Consider the following 15,939-nt stretch of genomic DNA (forward strand, 5'->3'; position numbering starts at 1 on the left):
ACTCGCAGCGGAGATTGATTGGCCGTGACGAAAGAAAAGAGATTGATTTCAAAAGAAATTCCCAAATGGCAAATTGAATTATGTGTCTAGCTGTCATTATCGAATCGAATTAAAAATATGCGAAAACAGTATTAGACTCACATTGTAATATGGAATTATATAAATTGAAAGTAAAACAGTGGATTTGATCCTTCATAGTGTTATGAACTTTTCTTACTCTCGATATTTAATTTTTATTTGTTCGATTTACTGTCTGTGTACTAGTAATATGTATGGATTTTAGTTTAAACTTTAGCAACTCGAATCATCCATCATCTTAACTTCCTTCCACTAGCTGTGGATCAGTTTGGAAGTGAAAGCAGCTTGTTCTAACTGATGCCGGCTAGTGGGAACACTTTGGTTAATTACGGCCCACCAGCTTATTCATTTAATCGATCAGTTACGTTCATTAGTCGGCATCAGTATTGCGAATGCAGTGAAAACCGTGTACCAGCCATTGATGCCAACTAGTGGAAACACTTTAGTTCAGTTCTCTACAGTGATGGCAAGCTGTGCAAACTGCTTGCCCATTGATGCTGACTAGTGAAAACGCCTTAGTTACGTTTTGCTCACTAGTTTATTGAGTTCATTGATCATTTTGCGATTTGTGTTGTTCGCTGTTGTGTTGTGAGCGTTCCACCTCCTTCGTTCCCTCCCAGACACTAACATCCACCCAACCAACTTACCAACAGAACACACGACACGATATACGAAATAAAATACATTCAATATGAACCACTGACACCACTAAACGAACCGCGGATACGCTGATTAAATGTGTTTTGTGTTCCATTTGTGTGTCCTTATCGATTTGACCCCAATAATAAGAATTAACCGTAATATCTATCTTCATTCTTTTCATTTATAATAACTTGTCCTGATTTTCGAAACAAAAAATCAAAAAAATTCAAAAACAAACCCAAACTTGAATCGTATTGCATTGGCCGACGTAACGAACAACGCTTAAACCAAATCGAATCTCGACTCTTCCCAAATCGACTCAAATCAATTCAATTTAAATCAAATTTTATGAAAAAAAAAATCAATATCAAATCAACAAAAACGATCGACAAACAACCAACAACAACAACAACTTTAATGCGAACGGCAACTGCTTGTATGAATTATGAATTCGTTTCGCTCTTATGATTTCCCAACAATCGATAACCGATCAACAATCGTCATTGCCCATCCGTACAACTCTATATATATATATGCCATACCTCTGTTACGTTACATATGTATATATCGAACCGATTATGTAAACACTATCTATAAACCTATTACGATCGAATATGGGATACGAAAGGCAAAGGCGTTTGTCGTTGTATATCTGCAGAGCATGGTGACAACGAACTGGAGCTGGGGCACGACGAGATCCTCGCCGATGGCCTGATCAAGAAGGGAATCAAGGAACAGACGCAACTGGAGGTGGCCATCGGGGATGGCATGGAGTTCACGATACACGGCGACATGAAGAACAACAAGCCGAAGAAATCCAAATATCTAAATAACGCAACGGTAAATACAATCCATTCCAGTGCGGATCGCAAGCAATCGAATTGAACAATTGAACTTTAACTTGAACTGGAGCTTGAGTTTGGCTGCCATTTGGTATTCGAGCTCAAGTTCCCGATACATTCTCGTATGTATTGATTTGTGATATCCCGAACCCGATCCCACACCCCATACTATATGTATAACTACAACTACTACCGCTACTACTCCTCCTAAATACTTTGTTATTATATAGAATATTTTCGTAACGACTAAAAATTGATTTACATTATTTATTCGTTTCTCTTTTTCGTTCATTAAATTGTCACTTTTTTTCTTATAACATATAACTGTCTATATGTGTACTGTTATGTGTGTGTATTCCACCACCCAATCAATAAAAAAATACCGAATTTACCAAAAACAAAAATGATAAAAACTCAACCAACCAATCCAACCAACTGAACCCAACCAACTGAAAACCAAAAACTGAAACACATGAACTGAAATCTCGCTAAAAAAAAAAACAATACCAAAAACAAAAAAATATATACCGATATATATAAATATATATATGTATAACTATAACTATAACTATACAGATGATTGGCAACTCAATTAACCACCAAGACAATAGACTGGAACACGAGCTAAACCATAGAGGTTTGTCCTTACAGGACGACGACACTGCCAGCATTAACTCATATGGTAGCCATAAGAATCGACCATTCAAGGACGAGAGCCACAAGGGCAGCGCCGAGACGATGGAGGGCGAGGAGAAGCGCGACGCCAGCAAGGAGGATTTAGGTCTCGACGAGGAACTGGACGAGGAGGGCGAATGCGAGGAGGGCCCGCTCGACGGTGATATCATTATTCATGCACACGACGAGGATATACTCGATGAATATCCAGCTGATTGCTGCCCCGATTCGTACTATAAGAAATTTCCGATCTTAGCCGGTGACGATGACTCGCCGTTCTGGCAAGGATGGGGCAATTTACGACTGAAAACTTTTCAATTAATTGAAAATAAATATTTTGAAACAGCTGTTATCACTATGATTTTAATGAGTAGCTTAGCTTTGGTAAGTCAACTACAAAATTTAATTAAATTAAATTTATCAAAAAAACCAAAAACAAACTTAAAAATACAATTCAAAAGACTCTAAACCAGACTCGAGACTATTGTTTGCCATTTAGATTGTTGCAAATTTCTGTCATTTGCTTTTTTACGTGCTAAAAACGCAAATCGTAGCTTGCAACAGATCACTAAATTAACCAATTCAATTAAAAAATCAAAAAACAAACCATTCAAAATCAGCAAAACAATTGAAAATGTAGTTACTCAAGCCATGCTTAAACTTTACCAAAGTTGATTGCTTCATTCAACCCCCACCCGACCCACTTTTCAGTTCGATCCCAGACTCTACCCAGTTTAGCATAGTTTAGCGTAGACCATTTCTAATTGGATCAGAGTTTTTATTTTCGATTACCCCAAGCCGATGGCAATGCTTGCTTTGCGTTCCAATACAAAGCTTTTCAAGACTTTCCATCGGCCTTAACCACCTTAAAAATTGAATATTATACCCCAGTATCTTAAAACGACAGAAGATTATATACAAGTAGCTTAAATAGGTTTGCCTCTTATGCCTAGGCACATTCCTGTCAAACGGCTTGTGTCTCCGCGTAAGCTCGCAAACTTTTGAGTCAGGCATCTCTGCTTGACTTTCCAGTAGAGCGATTAGCGTTAGACCTAGATGTTTACTTAGACATTCGATATAGAACTAGATGTAGACGCTTTGTGCGTATCATTTCAAGAATTTTGTCTTCAATTTCTTTGAAAATTTTTCTTTAATTGCGTTTGACTTTAATTTGTCCGCCCAAGAAGAAGATCAGAAAAAACCAAGGAAAAGCCGACTGTTGTACAGCAGTGCAGCAATGCTTTTACTACCATTTTAATACTCATTAATGTTATATAGCTTCTTATATTGCTTCTAGATAATTGTTATACTCGTACCCGTCTAATGTTACCTCATACTCTCCTAACCACTCTATAACGTCTATGTAAATGTCCATGTGTTTCTTCTATGAATACGCAACACCAACGAAACAACTTAACAACGAATCAACGAAACCGCAATCCTTCTTTGAACCGGAACAGGCATTAGAAGATGTACACCTGCCACAAAGACCCATACTGCAGGATATTTTATACTATATGGACAGAATATTTACGGTTATATTCTTCTTGGAAATGTTAATCAAGTGGTTGGCGCTCGGATTCAAAGTGTACTTCACCAACGCGTGGTGTTGGCTCGATTTCGTGATTGTCATGGTAAGTCCACCGGTTACCCAACTAGATCGCTCCCCTTTCTGCTTTCGGACCTCTCTGTTTTGTTTGCCGAACTTATTCTGAACGTGAAAAACTCAACCTAAACCACAAGCCTATCGCAAGACTGACCCAGGACCGAATTAATTGAATTGAAGACGAATTAAGACTTTTCAGTTATGCCCCATCCCAGCCAATCCCCGTCACTGTGTGCTGCTTAGGACAGTATGACAGTCTTTTTGAGAAACCAGATCACCCCGAGTCTGTATCTAAACTGTATATTGAGAACCATTGTATGATATACCAACGAACCAGTAAATAGTAAACAGTAAACCGTAAAGAGTAAACAGTTTGTTCGATAAACATAGGTTAGCTTAGTTACTCACCATAGCTTAGAACGATAAGTGCCTAGACCATAGACCATCCCTGTAGACATACTTAGCTTATCCAACTTTGAGTTTCGTTTTGAGTTACCCGCCAATCTAAATCGCCCATCTAGCTGTCGCTAATTAATTTGGCCGCGGTCTGGTCCGGGGCCGACGATGTGCCCGCCTTTCGCTCGATGCGAACTCTGCGCGCCCTGCGACCTCTGCGGGCAGTTTCGCGCTGGGAGGGCATGAAAGTAAGTAGCGTCCACCACAGCCTCTCTCTCTCTATCTCTCTCTGTCTTTATTTCCATATCTGTCTGTGTATTTCTCGCTCTCTATTCCGATCGTTCTCCTCGATCGCAGTCAAACCCTCTATATATGTTTCTCTCTGTGTAGCTTTCCCTCATTCGCATTCTCTGTTGTCTATATGTGTGTGTGTGTGCGAGTGAGTGTGTGTGTATGTGTGCCAAGTAACCATGCAATACTATGCGATAACTATAAATCCGTTAAATGTTGTGGCTTCACTAACAAACTAACTTCTCCTTTGAAGCTCTTAAAACTTCAATGCTTTAAAAAAAGTGTTATACCGCCTCCTTCAGCTGGTTGTACACGGTGCAGTGGCGGCGTTAGATGTGTTATTTGAGATGGAGTTTTCACAAGCCTAAATACTGCACCGTCTACAACCATCTTTACATAATGGGTTTGGAAGCCTTTAGGGTCTAGCAGCAATCGCAAACTTCGTTGGCAAAGCGCTTAGTTCCCTACCGAAAACTGTTATACACACACAAAACACATATCCGAGCAATGTTATTAATCACCGTCTTTTCAATTTTTGTGTTCTAAACATATATCGATATTTAAGCCATACATGTGCGTGTGTATCTATGGGTGTACGTGGTTTTCTTTCGCTCAATATGTGTGTGTTAAACGCTACTATCCGTCCAAGCCGAATCGCTCACATTGCGCCGAGGGCAGCGCCATGCTAAGTGTTATACCGGCCAGTTCTGTAAATTTTCTGCTGCCTGTTAATGTTGATGTTTTACTCCTACATATGTATGTATGTCCCTATCTACCCAATAAATATATATATATATATATATCTATATCAATGTCCCTATCTACTCATATTGTTGCCTAAATGTAACGTAAAGTTAAAGTAAATTATATAGACCAATCAGCTCTACTGCAATAACGATATATTCAAGAAGCTTTGTAGGCATTGTATTTCATTGCTGCCGTCGCGTGCTTCAGCTTAGTTGCGAACATAATATAGCATTAGCGTTATCATATGAATATAGCTTATTCAAGTAACTTAGGACCATTGATCGAGACACACGTAGGTCAGTCATAGCTTTTAAATTGTACTATAAAGTTTTACGTATTTTCTTTATCATTAAGTAGAACTAAGAACTAAACATGCAATACAATTGGCCAATTGACGTAACTGTTATACGAATCGAAGCGTATTATTACTTGTGTATAAGTAGTTTGGTTCAATAACTAGTCATAGCTTAGCCTTTGGTAGAGATACCTCGCCCCTAGCCCTAAGATATCCACCCCTGTACATTCCCAGTCGTCAAGTCCAAGCTACTAGATCGTTTTGGTTGTCTTAGACAGATAGTCCTAGATATCCCATCTCCAAAGCCACGTCCATATGAACACAACGAATATGAACCGGAACTGGACCCGCTTCCTCGCCACGACCCCCCAACTTAGCGGCACCAAACTATATCCATCTGTATATGAACAGGTGGTATGTACATACTAAATGTATATCCCCAAAATCGATGCAAGCGTACTACGCAAGAGGGCCACAACTGCACTGAATTGTACAAACAAAAAGTAAAACAGTATAATATCCAAGAACTTCGCGACGCTGAGTCGTTAGTGTATAGATATCAATATCGTTTACTCGTATATGTATATATACTGTATATTCAACCACAATCAGTACAATCAGAACAACCAGATGTCGAGCATTCGACAAATCGCTCATACGCAGTGGTGGCAGTGTTTTACTTACAACAAACGACGCTCCAGTCGCGTCCCGTCTCAAACCAACTGATGTCGCTTGGTCTGGGCTAACTTAACTGAGCTCTTATCCGGGGCTAGTCCCCACACACCCCCCAAAATACAGTCAGTCCAGTGAAAACTGGGATCCACAATACCCAATCGAGTCCGGCAGCAAAGTTTGAGCAAAAATGTGTCAACATAGAGACAGATCAAGACAGAAAACCAAAAGCCGAAAGCCATTTTCAATGAGAACCTAGTGATGAGGTCGCACGACTGCACAATGGACCCATCGAGGTCCCTGCATACGCCCCGACCAACATCCGATTTCTCTCCCAACGTCACAAAAGTAAAGTCTGTAAATATTAGAAGAATCTGTCGAATCACGCAACATCCATCCATTCAATCTTTCGACTCGTTTTGTCCACGGCGTATGCATGCCGAATTCGTCCATTGTGGAGTGTGGTGCGGCTGGTGGTGCAAATGATCGAATTAGGAAACTATCAATTTAGACAGAGCTAGTTTAGATCCCAAAGTCATCTCTCTCTCTCTCTCTCTCTATCTCTGTGGATGTTTCGTCCTTTTCAAATGCGCTTTTATATCGAAAAGGACTTACCAGATTTCAGTACTCCGTTTTCGTCCCAAACAACACACACAACTCTCGTCTCTCTTTCTCTCTCACCCGGATCAGTAATCGTATCCCAAGCCTTGGATTGAACCGAAACTACTTCCAAATACACATCGAACCAATCCAAAAAACCTATCGAAACAAACCGAACCCACAGTAATCTACATATACGTACTTTATATGCATATGTGTTAACCTGTTTTGTGTGTATGTGTCTACGTCTATAAGTGTTACCATCTATGTATTTGCCAGAAGACCTATATTTATCTATATATACTCGTACAAACTATATAATTTATCAACTATCGTACTACCCTAGGCTATTGTTTAAGAACATGTTTTGTCTAAGTCAGAACAGCGCATTGGTAATATGCAAGTAAGTTCTTCGAACCCATAGGGCCCTTGCCACGCCCCGTCCCGCCCTTTTGCCTTGCCCCTTTTTGTCGAGCAGCAGCTGCAACAACAATACCAACAACAACGGCGCGGATTTAACTTTGTAAAGCTTCTTTTTGTTAGACAGACAGAACTAAATACCAAAACCAAGAACCTTTAACCTGATACCCAACTGAACAAAGAACCAAATTCACACCGAAAAGAAAGAAAACACTTTTGCTTTATTTACAAAGATCTCTGTATGCAAATAAATATGTTAAACTTGGCACTATTCGAACTATATCGAAACTAGGTATCGCTTATCAACTTCGTTGCTTCACTTGTTGGAGCTGGTGGTATTCAAGCCTTCAAGACTATGCGAACGTTAAGAGCACTGAGACCACTACGTGCCATGTCCCGTATGCAGGGCATGAGGGTACGTACTTTCCATACATACTCGTAACAACCCTATACCAAAACCAAAATCAAATCAAAACCAAGTACCACAACAAAAAACCAACAAACAAACAACTTCATCAATCAGTATCAGTAACAAAATCAGTATCAGTATCAGCATATCGTAAATCGTATATCAATCCTGCTAATAGCGCCAAATCTCATCATAACTAATACTGGCGACTCATTTCGTTCAAACTAACAGCAACCGATCCGAATTGTGTATCTAGAGAAATTTAAACGTAGCTTTACACAGTTAACCATTTGGATTGATGGACTCATGCCATGATTATCTATCTGCATCAGTGCAGCAGTTGATTTGATTTGTTGCATCCGTTATCCGTAATCTGTAAAACATAAACCGTAATTGATTGACTGATTAGATGCTACTTACCCAACTACTTACTCTCAAATCTCTCTCTCATCGATCAGCCGAACACAAAAAACACATTCCAAGTACTAGAGTTAATCTTAGCTATCGTTAACCGTTATTCTTATACTTATTCGTATCGTTATACATAATTAGACAACTGTTTTGCCTTGCCTTCTCTCTCACACAAGTTGCGTCTTGCTCGCTCTCCTTTTCGCTCTCGCTCGCTCGCTCGCTCTCTTTCTCTCTCTCTCTCTCTCTATTTTTGTCCTACTATCCACATATTTTATTGATCGTCCGCTCGGCTCACTCTTAGAATAATTGGCTCATTCGAACATAACCAACTACGAAATTCGCTTAACTAGCTTCAATCGACGACAATCAGTCGAATCTTTTTGCCTGCCCAGTATTGTAGAAACCGATCGAACTTAAAGCTAGAATTATCATCGTCTTATGTACCCACACCACTTTTTATTCTACTCGTACTTAATCCATCTCATCTAGTCCGAATTCCAATCGGAGTCACGTACTTAGTCTCTAGTTTAAGTTAACTCTTAGCTAAATTTGCTGTATTTATATATTTAACTACTTCAATTTGATAATATGCTTGCTTGTTCTCAAAAGAACCGTTATGTCGTTGCCTGTTGTTCCCAACCGTTATACATGTAGTGTTGTAAAGTGAACTGCTGCTGCGCCATGTCTCAGTGTTGAGAAACGCACGCTGCCTGCAAGTAGTTTTGAACAACACCGAGAAAAACTTCATATGCACACACACAAGCTTTCATCTCATAAAACTCAAGCACAGAGCTCTATAAATAAACTATTAGCCATCTATACAGCACCCTCACTCATTCACAATACAACCATATACACGCAATAACACACATTTGTACATCCACATCTATTTATAAGTCTGTTACTAACTTAGTGTATACCGATAACTATATATATATTTCCCAACTGACTAAATAACTCTCTGCATTTATTGTATTATATTCTATCCCCTCTCCCCCGCCCTCGCCTCGCCTTGCCTCGCATCACCCATATACCCATGTATCCCAACTACAACAACAACCAACCAAACAACCAAACCATCGATAACTCAACCCCCAATCATCATCGACGTTGCCAACGACGACCCAATCGGTTAACGATCGATTAATCAATCAATCCACGAAATCTGAAACGTACGACTACAAAAAAAATACCAAAACCAAATTCAGGTCGTTGTTAATGCGCTGGTACAAGCTATACCGTCCATCTTCAATGTGCTATTGGTGTGTCTAATATTTTGGCTAATTTTTGCCATAATGGGTGTACAGCTTTTTGCTGGAAAATATTTTAAGGTACGTGCCAAATGTTTCAAACTAAAACCTGAACCAAAACCAGAAACCAAGCCAAAACCAAAAACCGAAACCGAAACATAATCAAACAGGCCAAATATCGGCGGCAAAATGAATACAAGTCACAGGCTTGTGCTCGTTTCGCCTCCCAACGGCTAAAATTGAAAAAAGAAACCCAATTCCGAGCAGCATTCCATAATTAGCGATAATCAGTCGAATCAAATTAAATCAGTCTTGAAAGAAATGCGTATCTTTGCATCTATTTTTCGTAAATAGTTGAGTTTTAAACACGATTCAAAACGCTAGGTTAAGAAGTAACGAGCCAAGGCTTTGTCCAAATAACAAATCCTTGCGGACTGTACATATAATCAGAATTCATTCAAATGCAAGTCCTAAGCAAAAACTAGAATCGGAGTTAAGATCAAAATCAGATGAATCAGAGTCCGATTCAGCTTGGGCATGCTTATCGAACGTTATATAACTATACGAGTATGCGACCTTGCGAAAGTTGCTGCACTAAAAACGTTTCTTAGAACACTCCTTAGTAATAGCCTTAGACAGTACATTGCCTCTTGCACTGGAAATTGAAGAAGAGCAAAACATTAACTATCCAATATATTTTAATATAATTAAATATAAATTAATCAAATTCTTTTCAAGCCGAGCTTTTTAAAATACCGTTTAGTCAAGAGGCCAAGCTAATTAACTGCTCAAACACTAACACACCCACAGAACCACTGACACTATTACAACTTAGTTAGCATCTATGTATAGCTCTTTCCTTATGTAATCTACTCTTCCCATTTATATACCTGTTACTATATATATCTGTATGTGAAATCCCGCATAACTGAAATACATTTTTCCGAAATCAACTCGATAAACAAAACCAAACCCATCGACGCCAATCACCGATGACCACCAAACCGATAATCGATAACCAACAGTGCGAGGACATGAACGGCACGAAGCTCAGCCACGAGATCATACCAAATCGCAATGCCTGCGAGAGCGAGAACTACACGTGGGTGAATTCAGCAATGAATTTCGATCATGTAGGTAACGCGTATCTGTGCCTTTTCCAAGTGGCCACCTTCAAAGGCTGGATACAAATCATGAACGATGCTATCGATTCACGAGAGGTAATGTACAACCCTTATAATCCATAACACTCCAAACACCCAAATCAGACTGCATTTATGTTTGCCAATGCGCTTTGCCAACCACAAAAACAAGTAAAAATCCATTTAAACACGCAAAATAGAGCAGAAAACCGCTATGACAAAGCTATGTTGCAAACGAATAGTTAGTTAATTCATACATACTGTAAATGTAAAGAAAATGTCTATAATCAATAATTAAGTCCAGTCTATGATACTTTTTATTAATCAACCAATTTTATCTATAACTTTTTCTCTTTTTTATGTATGATCAACAAATCTTCAACTACAACAACACTCAACACTAAAAAAAACAACTACAAACAACAACAAATACGGTCACATCACTCCCAAAAAACTCTGGCCACACCCACTCCACAACAACAACAACAACACGAGCAACACTAAAAATGATCCATTCACCAAATAAAAAACGAATCGAAACGAAATGAAATGAAACCCGAAACTGAAACCAATGATGCCATACTACAAAATTTCCCCGCAAACACAAAATTCAACAACGTTTCCTGCTGCTATCGATCGATATCGAACTGGCCAAACAATCGATAACAGGTGGACAAGCAACCAATTCGTGAAACGAACATCTACATGTATTTATATTTCGTATTCTTCATCATATTTGGATCATTTTTCACACTCAATCTGTTCATTGGTGTTATCATTGATAATTTTAATGAGCAAAAGAAAAAAGCAGGTGGATCATTAGAAATGTTCATGACAGAAGATCAGAAAAAGTACTATAATGCTATGAAAAAGATGGGCTCTAAAAAACCATTAAAAGCCATTCCAAGACCAAGGGTAAGACAACAACAAAATACAAAAAAAAAAATATTAATAATTTAAAAACCGAAAAACTATAACCAATAAAAAATCAATAATAACAATCAAACTACAAAAAGCGTAAATAAATATAACACAATAAGAAAATGGAATAAATGAAAAATAATATTTTTAAACTAAATTGAAAATAATCTAAGAGGGGACATAAATGCCTGTGTACGTACTACAAGAAGTACAAATTTATCCAAGTGACATACTTGCCAAGTTCTCAAACTTTCCGATTTTTGCCTACTTCAAATCATTTGATGCCCCATGATCGAAACCTATAAACTGAATTAATATATTAACCAATAAGAAATATGATCGAATAACATAAAATTAACAAATAAAAGTCAGCGCAATAATAGAAAAAAGCTTTTGATCGCGTAATCTGTGCCAATCGTATCTATATTGTATATATAACATTTTGTATATATGATAAACTTTTTTCTATGTTAACTTGTATTAAAGAAACACCGAACTGTGCTACTGAATCAGACATTTATAGTAGACTTATAAACTCAAAATAAAACACCTCTAAGGACAAATACTGAAAAATATGATTCGACTAATATTCAAAGAATTAGTACGAAACTGTTATACGGACTCGAACGTCGACCAAAAACCCTTGCAATCCGTTGAGTATATTCATGTACCAAACACATATCTACGTACGCGCGTATGTATGTATGTATGTGAAAGGCCCTGTTCTCTAGCAATATTTTGTCAAGTTAATTGATGGATCTTTGAAACAAGAGAAACAACATGAGAAACATTACGAAAACGAAAAGAACAAGAAGATGAAGGCAGCGCACCAAGTCGAGTCTCTGGAATGGCTGCCGTGGTGCGAGAGAGAGACAGCGCCACTGTTGCCATTGAGCGACTCCTGCGTGCGACTGCGAGTGCGAGTGCGACGACGATATGATCGCAACATACCGTTTTCTTTTCTACTCTAATACTTAATTTCCACTAGCTGTTCTTAAGTATTGTGTCCGTTTGGTTCGTCTGTACTTAAACATTTTTATGTCTGCCATTTATCAGCTGGACGTTCGTTCTATCAAATTTAAAATTCCAAAAGCAAAGCAAAACTACAATCTATCTATATAATGTATATACCTATCTATGATACCCCACTCGCAACACTCCTAACTTAGATATGGCAACCTATGCATGTTTCTTTACTACTCTCGTACAACTACTACTCCTTATCTGGATGTGTACATAGCATACATCTTGGCACGTCTCTCTATAATCTCTACTCTGGGCATGTTTAGTGATAGTCACAGAACGATAACCGATAACTAAAACCAAAATTAAGTCGATAGCCAAACTAAAATCGAGCTACCAGAAATTATAAGTGTGAGGTAACGGCTAGCGTTTGGCATGCTGACGTAGAAAAGAGACGGACTGCACGTTTTCAAACCGAATTATCTCTCTCCCTCTCTCTCTCTCTCTCTCTCTCTCTCTATTCATAGCTCCGTAAATGTATCCGTCTCTGTCTCGTGATATGCCGCCAAAGATTCGTTTAGTGCTCTGTTATATAGACCTTAATCGATAACCAATAAACCTTAACCAATGCAATGAATGAATGTTTCTAGCACACTGAGTCACTGTCTAACAAAGATACCCAACCGTTTTACTGTTATGAGCCTACTCTGTACGTCTGCAGGTGCGCGAAAATGGGAAAGACGCTCCGCGGAACATCACATCGTGGAAAAAAGTTTGCAATTGGCACAGATCTACAAACGTTATGTAATACTGGCAAGAATCAGCCTCAAATCAAGAGCAAAGCTAAGAATACGATAAATCACTATATAAAATAGTAACTGAAAGTAACTTAATAACACTTATAAAGCGATCAACTGAGCTAATAACTCCTAACCTATACATAACTAATAAGCAAATGCGACGTATTTAACCAGATGTACTTATACAAAACTCTTCTATTCCTTTTCTCTCTTCTCTCCAATGTGTTTTGTCGGTGTCCAACGATTGATTACGTTTTATGTTTTTACCTTTCCGTATTATTTCCTTTTTGATTTTCTTATTGATCTTTGGTTGACTTCTTTTTACCATTCCAGTGGCGACCACAAGCAATAGTCTTTGAAATAGTAACCGATAAGAAATTCGATATAATCATTATGTTATTCATTGGTCTGAACATGTTTACCATGACCCTCGATCGTTACGATGCGTCGGACACGTACAACGCGGTCCTAGACTATCTCAATGCGATATTCGTAGTTATTTTCAGTTCCGAATGTCTATTAAAAATATTCGCTTTACGATATCACTATTTTATTGAGCCATGGAATTTATTTGATGTAGTAGTTGTCATTTTATCCATCTTAGGTAAGTAAAACCGAAAATCAATTTCCAAATTAACCCACCAACCAATACCCAACCGCCAAACCAAATAGCCAAAGTATGCAAATTGACCCCAAGCTCTAAAGCAAATAAACAAACACTTTTTGAATTCAGGATCATTTACGTGATCTTCGTGATCTAAACTCCCCTCTCTCCCCACTCTCTCTATCTATATGCATATATTTGATGTAAAAATCTGTCTGTCTCTGCAACAGTACGCTCCTATCTCTTTAAGTATTGTCCTTTCCAATAATTGTTGCTAATTTGCTGTCGTATAGGTAATGCGTAATTCCATTGTTCGATGTTGACTCGTATTAAAATCCCCCATTCCCAGCAAATGAATTGAGCAATGTAATTCCCCTCCCAACCTATTTGTTGTGTAAAAACATTGTTGTATCACGAGTGCCCATATTGCGATGTGGGTCCAACTGTTATATATGTACTTATGACGGGATCACAATCACTATATGAGCAGCTCAATGTTGTTGTGCTTAACGTATTCCAAGTTATGTTTTTGTTTTCGCTTTTAAACCGCTTGCCATTTGCATAATAAGCTGAAGATGTAATAATGCTTTCAAAGGAAGTGTTATACATCTGTTATATACACACTTATAATCTGTTTCAATTCAACATATTGTCAATTGTTAAAAAAAAAAATTGCTAAGGTTTTAAAATCTTATAGAAATTTATACAAATAAATATAAATATAAGCTATAAATCTGACATACCAGCAGATTTTTTTTAATCTTTTTAAATTGAGGCTTTTTGCTGTTATACATGCTATCTATTCTTGTGTTTATTTCATGCGGCTTAAAATCGAACGGTTATTTAAATAAATAAATCAACAGAAGTACTTTTTAAAAACTTATTAATCTAAAATTGGTATCATTGTGCTTTATTGCTATACAGAATTCCAGCTAAAATTGCAAATGCGCAATCGATTAATTACTATGGATAATATTTAAATTGTTGTTGCTGTTATTGCCAAATTTGTATGTAAAATAAGTAAATTGATGTTACATTTTTATTTAAGCCTAAGTTGAAAAGTAAACGTACTACGTTACTATATTGGTGTTGATTTGATTGTGTTTTCCAAGTAATTGTTGTCGTTCGTAGTTGCCGTTAAAATCGAAATATTTGTATTTGACCATAAAGTTGTTCTATTTTCGTTGTCAATCAAGTATTAATACCAACAATTGGCAGATTTCAAATGAAGTTTGTCAAGAAAAATATTTATATTTTATTCAAACTTAAAAGGGCCATACCTGAGCCCTCATGATTTGTTTTATTTCTTTTTTATTTTATTTAATCTTAAACTACAATTATAAGATCGAAAAAATTGCGCATACGTAAGCACAAAAAGAGAACGAACAAATGGAAGAGCTGAGACGAGACATATCCCACCACTCAAAGTATGTGGAATTATACTCTGAAAATCAAGTAGGAATTGGCTTTTGGATACAACCAGAAACGAGCAGGAAAAACTCTACAAAAGATGGCTTAAAATATGCTTTACTACATTGACCAAAGCAACAGAGAGCCTCCTTTTTAATGCCGAGTTCGTTGAAAAGGATGCTTTCTACCGTTCTGTTGCTGTCGAAGGTGTTGTCCCTATTCGAATGCGCCCAAAAAAATATTTTGTCTAGCGAAAGACCCCGAAATCCCTCAGCCCCCTCACTCCAAAGACCCCAACCTCTCAACCTTGATCCAACTCCAAGCCAGAACCGAACCAAAACCAGTAACCAAGATAACCCCCTCAAAAAAAACGGAACCTAAACAAACCGATCGTATTGTGTTTTTTCCCTACATGTACAAGTTTTTCGTTTCACTTTTGAAATACCTATAGTTTTTGCGAGAGAAGCTTCAAGTAAACCCTTACTATTTAAGAGCTGCGAAACTTAATGTTGCTTACGCTTCCTTTATCTCATATATATGTTTACTACTCGCAAGAGATTCACGCGCTCCAACTTGTTTTCAAGCGCACTTTCCAAGAAAAAAAAAACGAAACTAAAATGCTTTAAATTTTTTCGAACGCTCTAAAGTACGCTTCCTTATTTGGCTTCGATGTTGCGACAGACGCAAAGTGATATCCTTATAGACGAATATATTAATACACGCTTAAGGCAAACGAAAACAATCCACAAAAAAAAGAAATAAAAA

The 15,939-nt window shown here is 37.8% G+C and overlaps 1 protein-coding gene across 50 annotated transcripts in view; it reads left to right on the top strand.

Annotated features, from left to right (window-relative positions):
- The window catches only part of LOC108032991 (sodium channel protein para), a 72,647-nt gene that overhangs the window by 43,682 nt on the left and 13,026 nt on the right, over window positions 1-15,939 (top strand). For 17 of the 50 annotated variants that reach the window (XM_017107095.3, XM_017107094.3, XM_017107099.3 and 14 more), the window contains 8 exons: window positions 1,379-1,560; window positions 2,214-2,621; window positions 3,698-3,871; window positions 7,557-7,679; window positions 9,293-9,415; window positions 10,360-10,554; window positions 11,146-11,391; window positions 13,494-13,764. In XM_017107095.3, the coding sequence (XP_016962584.1) occupies window positions 1,379-1,560; window positions 2,214-2,621; window positions 3,698-3,871; window positions 7,557-7,679; window positions 9,293-9,415; window positions 10,360-10,554; window positions 11,146-11,391; window positions 13,494-13,764 (1,722 nt within the window). Of the gene's footprint in view, window positions 1-1,348; window positions 1,561-2,138; window positions 2,622-3,697; window positions 3,872-7,556; window positions 7,680-9,292; window positions 9,416-10,359; window positions 10,555-11,145; window positions 11,392-13,493; window positions 13,765-15,939 lie in introns of all 50 variants that reach the window. The other 33 variants (XM_050887125.1, XM_017107078.3, XM_017107077.3 and 30 more) reach the window with 3 other exon arrangements.

Source organism: Drosophila biarmipes, chromosome X (assembly GCF_025231255.1).
Source record: "Drosophila biarmipes strain raj3 chromosome X, RU_DBia_V1.1, whole genome shotgun sequence".
Lineage (NCBI taxonomy): Eukaryota > Metazoa > Arthropoda > Insecta > Diptera > Drosophilidae > Drosophila > Drosophila biarmipes.